Genomic DNA, 22,063 nt, shown 5'->3' on the forward strand with positions numbered 1-22,063 from the left:
GCAGGAAAAGGATGTGAAAGTCCGCTTCGGTAAAGATTTACAGCCTTGGAAGCCCTTTGGGCAATTCTACTCTGTCCAACAGGGTCGTTGTGAGTCAGAATCGACTCAACGGCCTTCCCAGATTGTTCTACTATAATCACTCCTTTCTCTGGGATCTTGCAGCCTGTTTTTCATTTTCAGTAAATAACTCTAAAAACCAACATTTTGCGGTTTTAAACGACTTCACACACATTTTGCTCATTGGATTGAGACCTGAGGTCACCCAGCCTATTATAATCTCCGTGAAGTCACAACTGGAACCCAAAGAGTCTGGCTCCAGAACTCACGCTTGCAACTATTTCAGTATCTATCTGAATGTGCAACATGTGTGTGAAATCATTTAAAATGGATTCCAGCTGTGGCTCCTGAGTGAAAGTTCAACTTCTCTGAGCCTCATTTTTTTCTTTGATCAAAAACATGAGTGTCACAAAAGGACAAATACGATCTCACCTATAATGAAATACCTGGAATAGGCAAATGCACACAGACCAAGTTTTTATTAGTGGTCCCTGTGGAAGCGCGGGGAGGCGCGGGAAAATTTATTTAGGAAGCAATGAGTTTCTGTTTATGGCGACAGCAAATTTGACAAAGGTCATTGGTGGTGGTTGCATGACATGGTTAATGTAATTGATGTCACTAGATTGTACACGTGAAAAACGTTGACTTGGCAAATGTTGTGTTGTATATAATTTTACAACAATTTAAAAAAAAAAGTGTTAAAAATAGGATGTATGTCAACGGTTGTTGGAAACGTGCACATGAAGGATTATCGTGATGCCGAGCACAGAGTAAATGAGCTCTCCATGACTCTTTTCCAGAACCCTGGAGCCCCATTACTTTTTTCAAAGGAAGAAACTGTGGCTCAAAGAGGTAAAGGCATTTGCTCAAGGTTACTTTGCTAATCAGAATCTGAATTCATATCTATCTCTTCTCCCACTCTCTGCAACCCCACCCAACCAGGCGCCTTCCTCCAAGTCTTCCTAGTATTATGGTTGCACGTTTGATTTTCCTTAGATTTCTCTCGCACAGTTCGTAATTTTGCATTATTGGAGCTCAATTACTGCCTTCTCCACCCCTAGGAGGATGTTGAGGGTGGGGACCGGTGACCTTCAGCATAGCTGCCCATGCCCAGCCTATGGCTGTCTCTGCCACGAGGGGGCGCTATGGGATAGGGAGGTAGCTCTGGGTTGCAAAGAACAAACGCTCTGGAATCCTGGCTGTAAGTAGCTGGATGGCTTTGAACAAGGAGCATCACCTCTGGGAGCTCCAGGTTCCGATTCCGGAAACTGGGGGTGATAACCCGTAACTCGCAACCTGAGTTGCACCGCCAACACACACACAAGTCATACCACCTCCTGGGCCTGCTCTTTCATTTCCCTTCCCCTATTGCAAGGCGAGCTCCTGAGTGACAGGAGGAACCGACGTGTGCTTGGCTCAGCTTTTATAGTGGGCAAGGGCCAGGTAGCCAATTAGAGGAGCAGCTCGCCAGTAATGTAACAACGCTCGAGGGCTATTAACACCTACCCCTCCCACCCCTCCATTCTCTGCCTGGCTCCTCTTAGGTGTGACTGGCAGGCGCATGCGTACCCAATCCAATTGCATGTGTACTGAGTCCAAAAAAATGCGAGAAAAGGCACGTGGGGTGAAGTCCCCCTGAGGCAAGGAGGAGGAAGCAAAGACAGGTAGAGCGGCACAAGGCGACAGAGGCAGAAACCAGGACAGTCAGAGATGGTGAGCAGGGAGAGATAGAGAGTTTAACAAGCAGACAGTGAGAACAGAAATGGTGCCACTTGGAGTAGGAAGTGAGGCAGCCCCTGAGGGGGATACAAGTGGGAATACTGAAAGTGAGACGACGAAATAGAAACAGACCAATAAGAGAGGAAAAGAAACAAACAGTGAGAGAAATAAAAGTGAGAGGTAGTGACAAAGAGAGGAGAGAGCAAGTGAGAGAGACAAGAAAGAAAAATGGTGCCGGAAACAAACTTAAAGAGATAAATAGATTTTAAAAGCCTCCTAGAGCCAGTGAGAGGAAAAACAAGATGGCAAGAGAAATTGACTAGGGGAAAAAATAGAGTGAGAAATAGATGATGAGCATGAGAAATTGACAGCAAAAGGAGAAAGAGAGAGACAGGAAAAAAGATCAAGAAAAACTGGCTGAGAAATGGAGATGATAAGAGTGAAATTAACAACGAAAGAAATATGAGAAAGATGGTGAGAAAAACAAGACAGCAAGAGAAATTGTGGAAAAAATAGAGTGTGAAATAGAAATGAGTGTGAAAATTGATAATGAAAAAAAAGACACAGAGGGAAAAGGATAAAGAGAAATTGATCATGAAAAATAGAGAGAAGTAGAGATGATGAGAATGAAATTGATAATGAAAGAAAAAATTAAGGAAGATGGTGAGAAAAAGATAGCAAGAGAAATTGAAAAAAGTGGTAAAGATGATGAGTGTGAAAATTTGATAACGAAGGAAAAAAGAGAGCACAGAGGACTGGATAGTAAAAAGAGAGAAAGAAATGCACTGTGAAAAACAGAGTAAAAAATACAGATGATGGGCATGAAAAATTGATAATGAAAGTGAAAAAAGAGTGAGGGGGAAGTTTGAGCAACAGAGTTCGAGAAAGAGGAGTAGGGATGGGTGAAGGGAGACCCTACCTGTGATGCTGGGATAAAACAGAGGTGAGCTATGAGAATGGGCAGAGTTCCTTTCTTTGGGGAATGATGACATGGTGATAGAGTGGACCTCAGCTGTGGGGTATGGGAGGATTTCCACTGAGTTTCTGGATGTCAGCGACCCCAGCCAGGTGTATTACAGCCAATTTCCTGAGGGTCCCAGTAAGTTTCCATAGTGCCTACAGGCTCAGAATTTGCTGAGCCTGGTTCAGTCTCTTAGAGACCCAGGAGACCCTATGATGATTTCCTCTTCTAGGCTCTGGAGGACAATGATATGCTCAAGCACATAAAGGGAATATTCTTACGGTCTCTGGAGCCAAGAAAAACCTGTACTGGGTCTCAGAGGCCTAGGCCAGTTCATTTAGAAGAGTCTTTCCAGAAGCCCTGCAGAGAGGTGGACAGAAGTTTATGAAGACCCCTCCACCACCATGGTCATGCTCCTCACCTGTGTCCGGAAGGTGTCTTGTTGCTGAGGAGGGGGCCCCAGGGCTCCTGGTGGTGCCCCAGGAGAGAGTTAGTCCAGGTGCCCCTGCAGCAGTGGTCCCCTTGGCCAGATCCTCTCCTGAGGTGGGGTCCCAGGTCCAGGGGGGATAATCTTCATCATCTGTGTAGCCTTGGGAGGAATTGGGAAAGAGGTGAGTCCCATCCTTGGTCTCAGAGGTCCTTGCCACTGCTCCTCCCTCCCTTTTTTGTGTCTTCTAGAGGGATTCTGGGTTCTCTCAACCCCCTCACGCCCAGTCCTTTAGATCCCACCATGATGTGGCCACCTGGCCTAACCACCACTCCTTGAGCCCATGACCTTCACCACCTCCCACTCCTGGTACCAGTGCAGGTGAGCCCCACGTCTTCCTCATGGTCACAGTTGTGCTTCCCCCATGCCCCAGCGGGGCAGTCGCTCAGCGATGCCTCGCTGCCCTTGCAGCCCATGTCATCCAACCAGATGGGCCCGGTCCCAGGGCCGTAGTGGGTTTTACCCACTCGGGGCCGGACTCTTCCACAGCCCAGTTCCCAGCAGGCCACAGCAGCATCCCGCAGATCCCAGTTGTCATCGCACACTGTCCCCCAGCGTCCAGCATGCCACACTTCCAGCCGGCCAGCACACCGGTTGGGTCCATCAGCCAGACGAACTCGGAAGGGGCCTGTCAGTAGAAGGCCCTCAAGTCAGGAGGAGTCAGCCTCTCCTCCGCCTTCACTCCCTACTTTCCTTTATGTTCTTGCCACTCTCACCTGATTCCCCAGTGGAGGTGCCAGTGGGGGAGGGGGAGGAGTCTTTGGATGACTCTGGAGATCCCTCTGCTAGGATCTCAGAGGATGGCTCCATGGAGGCCTGAGGGATCTGCTTGATAGTGGCCTCAGAGGTCATTTCTCGGTGGCCGTGAGTGGTCAGCGTGGCCAAGGTCTTAGAGGTCAGTTCTTGGGGGGCCTGAGGCATCAGTGTTGCCGTAGTATATGAGGTCGATCTGTGGGGGGCCTCAGTGGTCAGCCTCATGGTAAACTGAGAGGGTGATCTTCGAGAGGCCTCAGTGGTCTTGGTTGTAGTGGTTCGTGAGGTTAGTTCTAGGGGATTTTGCGTGCCCAATCCCCTAGAGTATTTAGTGGTTGGCATCACCGGAGGTTGAGTGGTTGGTCTTCTTGCATTTTTTGTCAGCCACTTTTTAGTACTCTTGGGCATTTTCCCTGGGGCCTTAGTGGTTGTTTTCTCAGGAGCACTAGGGATCAGCCTTGCAGAGGGCTTGGTGGCCAGCTGCCCAGGGAGCCAGGCATCCCGATCTCCACCTAGGTCAGGGATCCAGCTCCAACTGAATGGATCTGAGATGGAGTCCAGGCCAGGGGTCCCTGGAAGATGTGGTGGGGGATGGGGAAGAAAGACAAAATGGCAGACACAGCAATGACAAGACCACCGTCCAGGCCCCTCCGTTCCTCTCATCTATTTTTCCAGTCAACCACCAAGTTCCCATTCATTGATTGATTTATCTATTCATTCATCACAAATATTTATTGAGACCTCCTATGTGCCAGGCATAGTGCTAGACCCTGGGGATACTGGAACAAGCCAAACTAGACACCGTCCCCTACTTTCTCGGCACTTACAATCTAGGCAGGACTGACCCCGTCCTTTGCTCCCTCATATTCAACCCTTCTGCTCCATCTCCTCAGCCTCTGCCTTGAGTTAAGGCCTCACTTCCAGTCCCTTCTGACTGGTTTCTGTACTTCCCTTTTCTCCCCATCGAGTTCTCACCAAACACCAGAGGGACCTTCCTAGTATCCAGGACCTGACAGGTCACTCCCTGGCTTAAAACCCTATGTGGAGTGACCATCTAAGATACAACTATTGGTCTCTACTCATCTAGAGCAAGAGGAAGAAGGAAACCAAAGAGTCAAAGAAGAAGCTAGTCTACAGGACTAATAGTCTGCAGGTACCATGGCCTCGTTTACCCTGAGACCAGAAGAACTAGATGGTGCCTGGCTAGCACTACCAGCCATTCTGATCAGGGCCACAATAGATGGATCCTAATAGAATGGGAGAAAAATGTGAAACAGAGCCCCAAATTCTTAATTAAAAAAAAAAGACTTACTGGACTGGTTGAGATTGGAGGACTAATGAGACTATTACGCTGAAATAGTCTTTAAACCTTGAACCAAAACTAGCTCCTGAGGTCACTTTTTTAGCTAAATAGCAGATTGGCTTACAAAATAAAGAATTTCACCCATGAGTACTGTGCCCCTTTAAAAAAAAATCATCTATATGAGACCAAAAGGTCAATGATTACTATAAAACTCAGATGAGAATGTAAGAAGGAAGGGAAACTAGATTAATGAGAACGGAACAACCAGAACAGAAATAATGAGAATGTTCATGCATTGTGAAGGATGTAACCAATGTCACTGAATAGCTTGTGTAGAAATTGTTGAATGGGAACCTAAACTGCTGTGGATACCTTCACCAAAAACACAATAAAATATTATTTAAAAAATAAAAAAAACCTTTTGTGGTTCTCCATCTAGGAGCCCTGGTGGCACAGTGGTTAAGTGCTCGGCTGCTAGCAAGAAGGTCAGCCTTTCGAACCAAAAAGCTGCTCCATGGGAGAAAGACGTGGCAGTCTGCTTCCATAAAGGTTACAGCCTTGGAAACCCTATGGAGCAGTTCTACTTTGTCCTATCGTGTCGTTAGGAGTTGGAATTGACTCTACAGCAACAGGCTTGTTTTGGATTTGGTGGTTCCTCATGGCCCTCAGCTTCAAGTAGAGCTGTTGACTCCATCCTTTGAGTCAACACTACTCATCTTACATCTTTTTGATGAGTGCATGTATGAAATAAAGGATTAACTCAGCAAGTCTGGATTGTCCAGACTCTGCACATTCCAAAGAATGGTTTGGCCATTGCCTTGTTCCTGAAACATAACTTCTAAACCCGTAGAATGTCCTGCTTGATAAGAGTATCTTTGTTTACCTGCGGCCTTGGACCATACCAGATAGTCTATGCTATAGTCTATGTGGTTTATGGTAGTAGACTTGAGCCATGTGGTATCAGCTTGATCTCCGAAGGGGCTGGAGACTGTTAGGTCAATCATGTCTACATAACTGAGCCCCAATAAAAACCCTGGACAATAAGGCTCAGGGGCGCTTCCCTAGTTGGCAATACTCTATGTGTGTTGTCACATATCATTGCTGGGAGAAGTACCATATTTTTATGCAAATAATGGGTGCCTTCTGCATTCGTTTGGCAGCTGTGCCCTCCCCTCCCCCCCGTGAGGCACTCTCACAAGTGCCACCATGCCAATCCTCTTCCACATGCTGCTGTAAAAAAAAAATAGCAGAGCTTTTGAAAATACCTCTCGGGAAGAGGGCACAGCTAGCAAACAAATGCAGAAAGCACATGTTATTTCAGTAAAAGTATGGGTAAGTGCTGTCTGCACAACTCCACTGGGAGCTCAGGCCTGGCCTCTCCCAGACCCTGCTCCATGCGTCTCTTCCCTTTGCTGATTTTAATCTGCGTCCTTTTGCTGTAATAAACCATAACTATTTTTTTTTATGAATATAATGGTTCTTCTGAGTTCTGTGAGTCCTTCTAGTGAATCACTGAACCTGAGGGTGGCTCTCCAGAACTATAATATGGCACACAGATTTGCAATTAATCTCTTGTGCATCTCTTTTCCTCAGTGAGCTGTGAGCTTCTCAAAGGCAAGGACCATTCTAAGGACGTAGCCCTTATCCCAGTGTCTGGCAATAATAATGTTGTTTTTGGGTCCCATTGAGTCAATTCGGACTTATAGCAATGCCATGTGACAGAGTAGAACTGTCCCATAGGGTTTCCTGGACTGTAATCTTTACAAGATCAGATTGCCAGGTCTTTCCTGCCACAGAGCAGCTGGGTACGTTCGAACCACAAACCTTTTCAATAGCAGCTGAGTGCTTAACCATTGTACCATCAGTCCTCCTCGCACTTAATTATTTAAAAAAAAACCACTGCCGTCAAGTTGATTCTGACTCGTAGCAATCCTATAGGACACAGCAGAACTGCCCCATAAGGTTTCCAAGGAGCAGCTGGAGGATTTGAACTGCTGACCTTTTGGTTAGCAGCCAGGTTCTTAACCACTGTGACACCAGGGCTCATGAATAAATGTCGGCGAGTGAACAAACAAGCAAATGCATTGTCTGACTTAATTTTAACTGGCCCTCACTTTGGCTTCTCTCCCTCTCCCAATGCCCCTACCTCTGCTTCCTTTCATCTTGGTGAGGATAATGCTCCCTTCTTTGTGGGAGCCTTGTTTGATTCCTGAGAGAAACAAGGAACTTCTCTGGGTGGGAGTCCCAGCTCTGCCACTTACTTGTTGTGTGACCTTGGGCAAGTTCCTTAACCTCTCTGTGCCTCAGCTTCTTTATCAGTAAAATGGGCATAGTATCTACCCATCTAGATTTACGACGAGATTTGAATGCAGCCGCACACATAAAAGCACCCAGCGCAGAGCTGGGGCATAGGAGGTGTTCAATCGATGTTAGTGGCAATGCTGGTTCCCACACCCTCCAGGAAGCCCCCAAAGTGAGTGGGGAGGGCCTCCTTACCAGTGCAGGTGACTCCAACATCCTCATTGTGAGCACAGTTGTGCTTCCCCCAGGGAGCAGCGGGACAGTCAGAGAGCGAAGCCTCAGTCCCCACACAGGCCACATCATCCAGCCAGATGGGGCCTGCACCCCAGCCGAAACGACCAGCAGGGGGGTCTGGCTGCTGAGCCCCTCCACAGCCCAGCTCCCGGCAGACCACAGCTGAGTCTCTCAGGTCCCAGCTGTCGTCACAAACCGTTCCCCATCGCCCGTCGTGCCACACCTCCAGACGGCCTGAACACCTGCTGGGTCCAGCCACCAGGCGCAGGTGGGGCGACCCTGGGGCAGGAGAGACCCAAAGAACAAGAGAGTCAGGGAAGCTGTCCAGCCCTCTGACTTTTATTTACTTATTCATTTTAATTTTATTTTGGTAAAATGCACATAACAAAAAATTTACAATTTTAACCATTTTTTACTGTACCACTCAACGACATTAATTACCTTCACCATGTTGTGCAAACACCACCACTATCTATTTCTAAAAATGTTTTGTCACCCCAAATTGAAACTTGGTACCTCTTAAGCAACAACTTCTCGTTCCCTCCTCCCGCCGGGCCCCGGCAACCACTAATCTACTTGCTGCGTCTATGAATTTGCCTAGCCTAGATATTTCATGTAAGTGGGATCATGGACTATGTGGCTTTTTGTGTCTAGTTTATTTCTTAGCATAACATTTTTAAGGCTCATCCGTGTCGTGGCATGTATCAGGACTTCACATCTCTTACAGCAGCATAATAGCCCGTTGTATGTATATTCCACATTTTGTTTATGCATTTTTCTGATGATGGACACTTGGGTTGTTTCTAACTTTTGGCTACTGTGCATAATGCTGTAATGAACATTGCTGCACAAGTATAGGCCTCTGTCACTTCATTCACCTTTTCCTCCATCTTCCATTCAGATCCTCCATCTATTCATCTATGCTTTCCCTCATTCACCCATCCTTCCTTGGGGACAGGAAGCATTTACTGAGGCTTTTTTTGTGCCATCTTCTGCATTAGGCACAAGGGATAGAGGCACAGTTTAGTGGTTCCTCAAAGAGTTAGACACAGAAGCACCATATTGTTGCTATTAGGTTTGACCCTATGTACAACAGAACAGAACCAGGTCCTGCACCATCTTCACAATCTTTGCTATGTTGGAGCCCATTGTTGCTGCAACAGTGTCAGTCCGTCTCATTGAGGGTCTTCCTTTTTTTCTATAACCCTCGACCAAGCATGATGTCCTTCTCCATGGATCGGTCCCCCCTGATAACATGTCCAAATTATGTGAGACAAAATCTCACCATCCTTGCTTCTAAGGAGCATTCTGGCTGTGTTGGGAGGACCCAAGACAGATTTGTTCATTCTTTTGGCAGTCCATGATATATTCAATATTCTTCACCAACACCATAATCCAAAGGCATTTAATTCTTCTTTGGTCATCCTTGTTCACTGCCCAGCTTTCTCATGCACATGAGGCAACTGAAAATACCGTGGCTTGGGTCAGCTGAACCTTACTCCTTAAAGTGATATCTTTGATTTTTAACCCTTTAAAGAGGTCTTTTGCAGCATATTTGCCCAATGCAACACATCGTTGGATTTCTTGACTGAAGCTTCCATGGGCATTGTGGATCCAAGTAAAATGAAGTCCTCGACAACTTCAATATTTTCCCGTTTATCATGACATTGCTTATTGGTCCAGTTGTGAGGATTTTTGTTTTCTTTATGTTGAGGTGTAATCCATACTGATGGCTGTAGCCATTGATCTTCATCAGTAAGTGCTTCAAGTCCTCTTCACTTTCAGCAAGCAAGGTTGTATCATCTGCAATCACGGGTTGTTAATGAGTCTTCCTCCAATTCTGATGCCTGGTTCTTCTTCATACAGTCCAGCTTCTTGGGTTATTACTCAACATACAGATTGAATAAGTATGTTGAAAGGATACAATCCTGATGCACATGTTTCCTGATTTTAAATGACTCAGTAGCATCTTGTTCTGTTTGAACAACTGTCTCTTGGTCTATGTACAGGTTGCACATGAACACAATTAAGTGTTTTGGAATTCCCTTTCTTGGCAACGTTATCTATAATTTGTTATGATCTACAGTTGAATGCCTTTGCATAGTCAATAAAATGCAGGTAAACATCTTTCTGGTATTCTCTGCTTTTAGCCAAGATCGACCTGACATCAGCAATGAAGGACCTAGCAATTCTACTCCTGGGTATAGACCCAAGAGACTTGAAAGCAAGGACTCAAACAAATACCTGTACACCATTGTTCATAGCAGCACTATTCACAATATCTAAAAAATGGAAACAACCCAAATGTCCATCAACAAATGAATGGGTAAACAATTTGTGGTATATCCATATAATAGAATATTATTCAGCCATGAAAAGGAATGAAGTACTGATTACATGTTACAACATGGACGAACCTCAAAAACATTATGGTAACTGAAAGAAGCCAGTCACAAAAGACCACATATTGTACGATTCCATTTATATGAAATATCTTAAAAAAAAAAAAAAAAAAAAACCTGTTGCTGGACCCCACAGGGTTTCCAAGGCTGTAACATTTACAGAAGTAGACTGCCACATCTTTCTCCTGCAGAATGGCTGGTGGGTTCGAACCACCAACCTTTAGGTTAGCAGCTGAGTACTTAACCACTGCGCCACCAGGGCTCTTTTGTGAAATATCTAGAATTGGCAAATCCATAGAGACAATAAATGTTAGCTATTATTACTACTATTATTGGAGCCCCTGGGTGGTGCAAATGGTTAATACATTTGACTGCTAACCAAAAGGTTGGAGGTTCGAGACCACCCAGAGGCACCTTGGAAGAAGGGCCTGGTGGTCTGTGTCCAAAAAATCAGCCAAGCACCATAATCGCCATTATATAAAGAACCAGGTGCTTAAGAAAGTAAAGGGACACCTTGGGCCCGGCTGATACTTGGAGCCAGATGGAATACCCTGTATAGGATTCCATGGCCACCCAGAGTGAGAGGAGAAGCCAGAAGCTCAGCCTGTCATCCTTTCTCCTATCCGGGACCAGCTACATAATTTGCGGAGCCCAGTGAAAAGTGAAAATATTAGGCCCCTTCAAAAAGTAGTAAGAATTAAGAAACAAAAAAGGATTGGTTGAGATGGGAGATCTACCTAAGACTATTGCCCTGAGATACTCTTCAAACCTTGAGCCAAAACTATTTCCTGAGGTCACCTTTTAGCTAAATAACAGATTGGCTCACAAAATAAAGAATCACCCATGAGTGCTGTAATCCTTTAAAAAATCATCTACATGAGACCAAAGTGTCAACAATTTCTTTAAAACAAAGATGAGAATGTAAGGGGGTGGGAAAACTGGATTAATGTAAACAGAACGACCAGAACAGAAATAATGAGAATGTTCACACACTGAACAACTTACGTAGAAATTATTGAATGGGAACCTAAACTGTTGTGGATATCTTCAACAAAAACATAATAAAATGTTATTTAAAAAATAAGAATTTTTAAAAAGTATTCAGAATTTCAACATGATAAAGGAGACCGGAAATGGAGCTATATAGGAACAAAGTTATTGTATACTATTAAAGTTGGTATTAGTCAAAACTAGATTGTTTCGGTTAAGATGCTAATTGTAATTCCCAGGGCAACCATGAAGAAAACAATTAAAAAATATATAATAAAAGACCAACAAGGGAATTAAAATGGCACTCTAGAAAATATGTATTTAACGCAGAAAAAATCAGAGATAAAAGAATGAAGGAGCAAAAAAAAAAAAAAAAATTCAAGATGGCAACCAAAAAAAAAACAGTGCCATCAAGTCAATTCCAACTCATAGCAATCTCATGTGTTACAGAGTAGAACTGTGGTTCACACATAAGGTTTTCTTGGCTGTAATCTTTACAGAAGATGGAGGACAGGCATTTCTTTCACAGCACCACTGGGTGGGTTTGAACTGTCAACCTTTAGTCGAACACGAACCATTTGTGCCACCCACGATCTTAAGATAATGACGGCAAAGCCTTATGCCAAGCCCTGGGCCCTTCTGAGCTTGGGGCCCTGTGCTCCTATCCTCCACCCTTCTTTTTGCAAGATGGTCCCTGATAAGAGTCTCTGAGCAAGGAGAAAGGGAACCTGGGGTGGGGTCAGTAGGAGCGAGGAGTCAGAAGCTAAGACCCTGTTTTCTTGGGGAGCAGGAAGACACTCACCAGCTGCTGGTCCGGGCTCAGGAGGGACAGTAGGGGAGGCTGGAGGAGGTAAGATGCCAGCTGTCCACAGGGTCTGGGTCACCGTTGGGGGCAGAGCCCTGGAGGTTGAATTGTTGTTGCCCGCTGTGGGGGCCGTTGGGGGGACATAGCCAAGGGGCATGCCTGGGACAGGGGCAAGAAGTGATCATCACCCACCCCCATGCTGCTGCCTTAGGCTCCCCGCATCCTCCGTCCCAGAGCCTGCACCCCTACTCCTTCACCCCCTCCATCTTCCTCCCTCATCATCTCTCAGCTTCATATACTCAGGGGTCCCATCCTGCTAAACCTCCTCCCCAGATATAGCCCAAACCTCCCATGTCCCTGGCCCAGGAAGAGAAGTGTGGGAATGAAGGGTGAGAGAGGAGAGTTGGGTTGAGGGTAAGATAGAAGAGAGAAGGTGACATTATTACAGAGAAGATTGGCTTCCAATGGATGGTGAGAGGGAGGCAGGGCCAAAGAGGAAAGGGTTGATGGAGGGCAGGTGTACTAGGTTGAATAGCTGTGTTGTTGGGTGCCATCAAGTTGATTCGGACTCATGGCGACCCCATGTGACAGAGTGAAACTGCCTGATAGGGTTTTCTTGGCTGTGATCTTTATGGAAGCAGATCAACAAGTCTTCCTCACACGGAGCAGCTGGTGGGTTCGAACTGTCGACGTTTCGGTTAGAAGCTGAGCATTTAACCATTTGAACCATCGTGTCTACTCAGAACCTGTGAATGTGGCCTTATTTGGAAATTGGGTCTTTGCAGATGTAGTTAGTTAAGGTGAGGTCATACTGGTGTAGGGTGGGCGCTAATTCAATGACTGGTGTCCTTGTAACAAGGGGGAAATGTGGACACAAACTCAGAGAGAAGACGGCCATGTAAAAACAGAGGCAGAGATTGGAGTGACGTGTCTACAAGCCAAGGAACACCAAGGATTGCGGGAAGCCACTGGGAGCTGGAAGAACCAAAGAAGGATCTTCCCTTCAAAGAGAGCACAGTCCTGCAAACACCCTGACTCAAACTTCTAGCTTCTAGAATTGCAAGAGAATAAATTTCTGTTTTTTCAAGCCACCCAGTTCGTGGTTATTTGTTACAGCAGCCGCAGGAAATGAATACAGCAGGGTTTTTCTTCCTCAGCACTACTGATATTTATTAAGAACCCTGGTAGCACAGTGGTTAAGTGCTCGGCTGCTAACCAAAAGGTTGGTGGTTTGAACTCACCAGCTGCTCTATGGGAGAAAGATGTGGCAGCCTGCTTTTATAAAGACTATAGCCTTGGAAACCCTTTGGGTCAGTTCTACCCTGTCCTACAGGCTCACTATGAGTCAGAATCGACTCCATGGCAATGAGTTTGCTTTTGGTTTTGGTTTACTCCTTTGTTGTGGTGGCTCTCCTGTACATTGTAGGATGTTGAGGAGCATCCCTGGCCACTACCCACAAGATGGCCATAGCAGCCTCCTCCCCAGTTGGGCAATGTCATGGATTGAATTATGTCCCCCCAAAAATGTGTGTATCTACTTGGTTAGGCCATGATTCCCAGTATTGTGTGGTTGTCCTCCATTTTGTGATTGTAATTCTATGTTGAGAGGATTAGGGTGGGACTGTAACACCACTCTTACTCAGGTCATCTCCTTGATAAAAGGAAAGGGAAGCAAGCAGAGAGGTGGGGACCCTGTACCACCAAGAATGCAGCACCAGGAGCAGAGCGCATCCTCTGGACCTGGGGTGCCTGAGCCTGAGAAGCTCCCCGACCAGGGGAAGATTGAGGACAAGGACCTTCCTCCAAAGCTAACATAGAGAGGAAGTCTTCCCCTGGAGCTGACACCCTGAATTTGGACTTGAAACCTACTAGACTGTGAAAGAATAAATTTCTCTTTGTTAAAACCAACCACTTGTGGTATTTCTGTTATAGCAGTACTAGATAGCTAAGACAGGCAATCCAAAATGTCTCTAGATACTGTCAAGTGTCCCCTGGGAAGGGGGGCAGAATCAACCACATTGAGATCTACCCATGAGAATGAAGTTTCACAGATGAGGAGAAGATGGGAGAAGTGGAAAGTTTTGGCAGAGGGCGCGTTCGGTATGTGTTAGGAAAAGGTACAAGTCCTGCCCTTCTGGCCTCTACATTCCTGGGACCCCCTCACCATCACACACAGCCCCAGCATCTTCCCGGTGATGACAGTCATGCTGGCTCCAGGCCCTTGAGGGGCAGAATCTCAAGGCCGTCTCGTTGCCCCGACACCGAAGGTCATCCAGGAGGATGGGTCCGGCCCCCTCCCCAAAGAAGGCACCTCCTGGGGCAGCCAGGGCAGCCCCGCACCCCAGCTCCCGACAGGCAACCGCAGCATCACGCAGGTCCCAGGCATCATCACAAACTGTCCCCCAGCGCCCAGCGTGCCACACCTCCAGTCGGCCCGCGCAGCCGTGGGGGCCATCAGCCAGGCGCAGCCGGGGTGCTGGTCCTGAACGTGGGAGAGAGAAGAATGGAGAGAGAGATACAGGAAACAAAGATGTCCAAGCATTTACTAAACATCGCAGACAGTATTCATCCCCAAGGTGGTGCTGGAAAGTGGATACTACATCTTTAATTTACAAGTGAGCCAAAGGCCTGATTCTAACTGGGTCCAGCCTCTTCTTCCAGCCCCCATGTCCCTGCCTCCCAGGAGTGAGTGCTGGGAGCCCTGGCCATTGCTCCTCCTTCCTGATTCTCTTCCATCCTCAGTCTGGGCTCTGCACTCAGCCCCTCACCTCTCAGCTCCCTGCTATACCTTCCCCAGTTCTACAGAGTGGCGGGGAGGGAGGGCTCCCAACCTTATCACCATTGACATGTGGGGCCCTCCTGTGCATTGTAGGATGTTGAGCAGCACACTGAATTGGGACAATCAAAAGTGTCTCTTGTAAAAATTAAGCTGAACTAAATGAATTAGAGAACAGAAAAACAATTGAAAGAATTAACAAAGCCAAAAGCTGGTTCTTTAAAAAAATTAACAAAATTGATAAACCATTGGCTAGACTGACTAAAGAAAAACAGGAAAGGAAACAAATAACCCGAATAAGAAACGAGGAGGACCACATCACAACAGAGCCAAATGAAATTAAAAGAATCATTTCAGATTACTACAAAAAATTGTACTCTAACAAATTTGAAAACCTAGAAGAAATGGATAAATTCTTGGAAAAACACTACCTACCTAAACTAACACATTCAGAAGTAGAACAACTAAATAGACCCATAACAAAAAAAGAGATTGAAACGGTAATTAAAAAACTTCCAACAAAAAAAAAGTCCTGGCCCGGACGGCTTCACTGCAGAGTTCTACCAAACCTTCAGAGAAGACTTAACACCACTACTACTGAAAGTATTTCAAAGCATAGAAAAAGACGGAATACTACCCAACTCATTCTATGAAGCTACCATCTCCCTGATACCAAAACCAGGTAAAGACATTACAAAAAAAGAAAATTATAGACCTATATCCCTCATGAACATAGATGCAAAAATCCTCAACAAAATTCTAGCCAATAGAATCCAACAACACATCAAAAAAATAATTCACTCTGATCAAGTGGGATTTATACCAGGTATGCAAGGCTGGTTTAATATCAGAAAAACCATTAATGTAATCCATCACATAAATAAATCAAAAGATAAAAACCACACGATCTTATCAATAGATGCAGAAAAGGCATTTGACAAAGTCCAACACCCATTTATGATAAAAACTCTTACCAAAATAGGAATTGAAGGAAAATTCCTCAACATAATAAAGGGCATCTATGCAAAGCCAACAGCCAATATCACTCTAAATGGAGAGAACCTGAAAGCATATCCCTTGAGAACGGGAACCAGACAAGGATGCCCTTTATCACCGCTCTTATTCAACATCGTGCTGGAAGTCCTAGCCAGGGCAATTAGGCTAGACAAAGAAATAAAAGGTATCCGGATTGGCAAGGAAGAAGTAAAGTTATCACTATTTGCAGATGACATGATTATATACACGGAAAACCCTAAGGAATCCTCCAGAAAACTACTGAAACTAATAGAAGAGTTTGGCAGAGTCTCAGGTTATAAAATAAACATACAAAAATCACTTGGATTCCTCTACATCAACAAAAAGAGCACCGAAGAGGAAATAACCAAATCAATACCATTCACAGTAGCCCCCAAGAAGATAAAATACTTAGGAATAAATCTTACCAAGTATGTAAAAGACCTATACAAAGAAAACTACAAAGCTCTACTACAAGAAATTCAAAAGGACATACTTAAGTGGAAAAACATACCCTGCTCATGGATAGGAAGACTTAACATAGTAAAAATGTCTATTCTACCAAAAGCCATCTATACATATAACGCACTTCCGATCCAAATTCCAACGTCATATTTTAAGGGGATAGAGAAACAAATCACCAATTTCATATGGAAAGGAAAGAACCCCCGGATAAGCAAAGCATTACTGAAAAAGAAGAAGAAAGTGGGAGGCCTCACTCTACCTGATTTCAGAACCTATTATACAGCTACAGTAGTCAAAACAGCCTGGTACTGGTACAGCAACAGGCACATAGACCAATGGAACAGAATTGAGAACCCAGATATAAATCCATCCATGTATGAGCAGCTGATATTTGACAAAGGACCAGTGTCAGTTAATTGGGGAAAAGATAGTCTTTTCAACAAATGGTGCTGGCATAACTGGATATCCATTTGCAAAAGAATGAAACAGGACCCATACCTCACACCATGCACAAAAACTAACTCCAAGTGGATCAAAGACCTAAACATAAAGACTAAAACGATAAAGATCATGGAAGAACAAATAGGGACAACCCTAGGAGCCCTAATACAGGGCATAAACAGAATACAAAACATTACCAAAAATGATGAAGAGAAACCAGATAACTGGGAGCTCCTAAAAATCAAACACCTATGCTCATCTAAAGACTTCACCAAAAGAGTAAAAAGACCACCTACAGACTGGGAAAGAATATTCAGCTATGACATCTCCGACCAGCACCTGATCTCTAAAATCTACATGATTCTGTCAAAACTGAACCACAAAAAGACAAACAACCTAATCAAGAAATGGGCAAAGGATATGAACACACATTTCACTAAAGAAGATATTCAGGCAGCCAACAGATACATGAGAAAATGCTCCCGATCATTAGCCATTAGAGAAATGCAAATTAAAACTACGATGAGATTCCATCTCACACCAACTAGACTGGCATTAATCCAAAAAACACAAAATAATAAATGTCGGAGGGGCTGCGGAGAGATTGGAACTCTCATACACTGCTGGTGGGAATGTAAAATGGTACAACCACTTTGGAAATCCATCTGGCGCTATCTTAAACAGTTAGAAATAGAACTACCATACAACTCAGAAATCCCACTCCTCGGAATATACCCTAGAGATACAAGAGCATTCACACAAACAGATATATGCACACCCATGTTTATTGCAGCTCTGTTTACAATAGCAAAAAGCTGGAAGCAACCAAGGTGTCCGTCAACGGATGAATGGGTAAATAAATTGTGGTATATTCACACAATGGAATACTACGCATCGATAAAGAACAGTGACGAATCTCTGAAACATTTCATAACATGGAGGAATCTGGAAGGCATTATGCTGAGCGAAATTAGTCAGAGGCAAAAGGACAAATATTGTATAAGACCACTATTATAAGATCTTGAGAAATAGAAAAAACTGAGAAGAACACATACTTTTGTGGTTACGAAGGGGGGAGGGAGGGAGGGAGGGAGGAAGAGGGTTTTTTATTGATCAATCAGTAGATAAGAACTGCTTTGGGTGAAGGGAAAGACAACACTCAATACATGGAAGCCCAATTGGACTGGACCAAAAGCAGAGAAGTTTCCGGGATAAAATGAATGCTTCAAAGGTCAGCGGAGCAAGGGCGGGGGTCTGGGGAACATGGTTTGAGGGGACTTCTAAGTCAATTGGCAAAACAATTCTATTATGAAAACATTCTGCATCCCACTTTGAAATGTGGTGTCTGGGGTCTTAAATGCTAACAAGCGGCCACCTAAGATGCATCAATTGGTCTCAACCCACCTGGAGCAAAGGAAAATGAAGAACACCAAGGTCACACGACAACTAGGAGCCCAAGAGACAGAAAGGGCCACATGAACCAGAGACCTACATCATCCTGAGACCAGAAGAACTAGTTGGTGCCCGGCCACAATCGATGACTGCCCTGACAGGGAGGACAACAGAGAACCCCTGAGGGAGCAGGAAATCAGTGGGATGCAGACCCCAAATTCTCATAAAAAGACCATACTTAACGGTCTGACTGCGACTAGAGGAATCCAGGCGGCCATGCTCCCCAGACCCTCTGTTGGCACAGGACAGGAACCATCCCCGAAGACAACTCGTCAGACATGAAAGGGACTGGGCAGCGGGGGGGAGAGAGATGCTGATGAAGAGTGAGCTAATTATATCAGGTGGACACTGGGGAGTGTGTTGGCAGCTCTTGACTGGAGGGGGGATGGGAGGATAGAGAGAGAGGGAAGACAGCAAAAATGGCACGAAAGGAGAGACTGAAAGGGCTGACTCAATAGGGGGAGAGCAAGTGGGAGATGGGAGTAAGATGTATGTAAACTTACATGTGACAGACTGATTGGAATTGTAAATGTTCACTTGAAGCTTAATAAAAGTTAATTAAAAAAAGAAAGTGTCTCTTGTTGTTGTTGCCTTAGAGTCCATCCAACTCATGGTGTTGCCAAATATCCCCTGTTGTTGTTGTTAGGTGCCATGGAGTTGGCTCCAGCTCATAGCGACCCTATCCATAACAACGAAAGGTTGCACGGTCCTGCACCATTCTCATAATCATTGCTATGTTTGAGCCCATTCTTGCAGCCATCTCATTGAGGGTCTTCCTCTTTTTTGATGACCTTTTACTTTACCAAGCAGGATTTCCTTCTCCTGGGATTGGTCCCTCCTAATAACATGTCCAAGGTAAGTGAGATAAAGTGTTGCCATCCTCACTTTTAAGGAGCTGTCCTTCCTCTAAGACAGATTTATTTGTTAGAAAAACATGGGTGGAAGGGATGGAGGGTGGGCAAAATCTCCCCCTGTTGAGACCACTGGTCTAGATTTTAACTACTTCTTGGTTTTAGGGTATATTTCCATTGGGTCATCCTTAGGTAAGAGTTGGGTTATTGGGGAGTATGGAATCTATCTCTACCTCAAACACATGGAGGACAAAATTGCCCCCAGTTCAGAACCACTGCTCTAAAACAGAATTTCAAATTCTCATGAACTCCAGACTTTTTAGAGCCATGGAAGCTAGATGAACCCCCAAAACTATTGCCATGAGATAATCTTTAAACCTTACACCAAAAATATCCCCTGAAGTCTTCTTTAAACCAAACAATAGTTTAGCTTAACTAGTATAGAATGTCTGCCTTGAGCATTATGCTCTTTTAAGAACTATCTATAAGGGATCAAATTGACAACTGTGACCAGAAAGATTAGATAGGAACCTTAGGGAGCAGTGACTTTACTTATGTTAATGGAGGAACAACTCAGAAAAGGAGGGTGAGAATGGCTGTACAACTCAAAGAGTGTGATCAGTGTCACTGAATTGTACATGTAGAAAACTGTTGAATTTGGTGTATGTTTTGTTGTGTATAGTCTCTACAAAAAAAAAAAGAAAGAAAGAAACAGTACTCTAGAGAAAAGAACAGAATTAAAGGGCAATTGCAATGGAGTTCCAAAGTGCTGGGTCGGGTCCCCAGGGGGCTACAAGCAAACAGGAAGCACTTGCATAAGTCAATTACATAAGTCAGTTGATGCTCAAGGGGAAGAGGAAGGGAAAGAGGAAAACTGACATTGGAATGAATACCTACTGTGTACTTGGCAGACATACCTGCATTTGAGTTTCAGCTCAGCCCATTCCCTCGAGCATAAATGAAAAACAGAAATATCTCCCTTACAGGGTTGTCATGAGAATTAAATAAGATGTTGGTAAAGCACCAAGCGTCATCAAAGACTTCAGTGAGGTTTGATTCTCCCTGACCATTTAACCCTCTCCTCTCTGAAGCCTTGACTTGTTAGTTGCCATCGACTCTGCTCTGATTCACGGCAACCTTATGTACAACAGAACGAAATGTTGTCTGGTCCTGCCCCATCTTCATGATCAATGGTATGTTTGAGTCCATGGTTGTGCCTATTGTGCCAGTCCATCTCATTGACATTGCAGCTACAAACCAAGGAATGTCTGTAGGTACCAGAAGCTGGGAGAGAGTCATGGAGCAGTTTCTCCCCCAAGGCCTCAGAACGAATCAACACTGCTGATACCCTGATCTCGAACTCCCACCCTCCAGAACTGTGAAATGATAGATTTCTGTTCTTTAGAGCCACCCACTTTGCAGTATTTTGTTACAGCAGCCCTAGGAGACTAATGGCCCAGCCAAGGGGCAGAGGGCAGGCAGGACTCCTCCAAACTCAGCCCATGATGTGAGGCAGATACTCTTGGCCCCATTACACAGTTGGGAAAAATGAAGCTCGGAAAGTTGGTCCTTCACCAAGACCACTGGGCAGGGCTGAGAGTAGCGCCCACACTTCAAACCCTTGCTCCTTTCATTTCCTCAAGAGGAGGATGAGGAGGGAGGGAGTTGGAGAGCAGGTGAGGAGCTCTTGGCCCCAGGGGTCACCTGAACAGGTGAGGGGTCCCTGGCATAAGGAGGAGGAACAGAGCTGAGACCCGAGCAAACCTTTGCAGCCTCCTGGAGAGGGAAAGAGGGTTGGGGACTGGGGGTGTCCTCAAGGATCCCCACCCTGACATACCAGTGCAGACCAGCCCTGCGTCCTCGCTGTGGTCACAGTTGCTCCGACCCCAGGGGCTGCGAGGACAGTCACGGAGGGCCTGCTCTCCGCCTCCACACCCCACATCGTCCATCCACACGGGCCCCGAGCCTGGGCCAAATCGGGCACCTCCAGGGGCAGCCAGCGCCCCCCCACAGCCCAGCTCCCGGCAGGCCACAGCAGCGTCTCTCAGGTCCCAGCCGTCGTCACACACTGTCCCCCAGCGTCCCGCATGCCACACCTCCAGCCTGCCCACACAGCTGTGGGTACCTGAGACCAGCCGCAACCGCAACCGTTCTAGGGGATGGAGGAGTGGGTGGGAAAGGGACAGTAAGGGACAGGGGAGACTGCAGGGGACCTGAGGGGATGAGAAGGGAGTGAGGAGGCAGTGAGGAGCCTGGGGGGACAATGAAGGGTCTGAGGGGACAGGTAAGGGCCTGGGGGATAGGGAGGGGTGTGGGGGGACAGAAAGGGGTCTGGGGAGATGGTGAGGGGTCTGGAGGAATGGGGAGGGACCTGGGGGGACAGGGTGGGGCCTGTGGGAACGGGGAGGGGCCTGGGGGGCAGGGAGGGGTCTAGAGGGATAGTGAGGGACTCAGAAGGACTGTGAGGGGCCTAGGAGGACAATAAGGACCTGGGGGTTTTGTCTGACCACAGTTTGGGATAAGCACATTCAACCCCCTCATTTCTTATCTGGGGAGACTGAGGCCCAGAGAGGGCAGTGGCTTGTCCAGTGACAGAATCAGGTCCTGCATGAGACCTGCCCATTAAGGAGAGAGCCAGGAATGGGGGTGGTACCTGGGTGCCAAAAGTCAGACACTTAGGTCACTTAAATGAATGGGCAGGTGGTGGGGAGAGGGAGAGACAGGGCTGGGCCTCCTGAATCCCCAAGGGGTGTCGGAAGCTGGGCCTAGGGCATCCAGTTTGGGGGACCTGCAAGGACTTACCTTGGCGGGCAGCCCCGGTGGTCAGCACAGGAGCCCTGGTGGACTTGGCCTGCTTGGGTGGCCGGGGGCTCTTCTTCCGGGAGCCACCACTGTTCTGGGAGCTTCCTACCAGGCGGGGGACTAAGGGAGAAGACAGCCATGAGGTCAGGAGCTCAAACTTCTGTCCACCTGGGGGACTGGGCTATACCTTCTCAGCCTCCAAATATAGCTGGGGCACAAGGAGGACTTCCCAGAGCTGGGAGGAGACCAT

At 46.1% G+C, this 22,063-nt stretch overlaps 1 protein-coding gene across 1 annotated transcript in view; it reads right to left on the reverse strand.

Moving 5' to 3' along the window:
- SSC5D (scavenger receptor cysteine rich family member with 5 domains) overlaps nucleotides 1–22,063 on the reverse strand; it is a 32,817-nt gene that overhangs the window by 8,751 nt on the left and 2,003 nt on the right. Inside the window, exons 5-12 of the mRNA XM_049901200.1 lie at nucleotides 21,814–21,933; nucleotides 20,849–21,163; nucleotides 14,177–14,494; nucleotides 12,010–12,171; nucleotides 7,777–8,094; nucleotides 3,941–4,549; nucleotides 3,538–3,852; nucleotides 3,159–3,326 (exon numbers count right to left, since the gene is read on the reverse strand). Coding sequence (XP_049757157.1) covers nucleotides 3,159–3,326; nucleotides 3,538–3,852; nucleotides 3,941–4,549; nucleotides 7,777–8,094; nucleotides 12,010–12,171; nucleotides 14,177–14,494; nucleotides 20,849–21,163; nucleotides 21,814–21,933 — 2,325 coding nt within the window. The remainder of the gene's footprint in view (nucleotides 1–3,158; nucleotides 3,327–3,537; nucleotides 3,853–3,940; nucleotides 4,550–7,776; nucleotides 8,095–12,009; nucleotides 12,172–14,176; nucleotides 14,495–20,848; nucleotides 21,164–21,813; nucleotides 21,934–22,063) is intronic.

Source organism: Elephas maximus, chromosome 11 (genome assembly GCF_024166365.1).
Source record: "Elephas maximus indicus isolate mEleMax1 chromosome 11, mEleMax1 primary haplotype, whole genome shotgun sequence".
NCBI lineage: Eukaryota > Metazoa > Chordata > Mammalia > Proboscidea > Elephantidae > Elephas > Elephas maximus.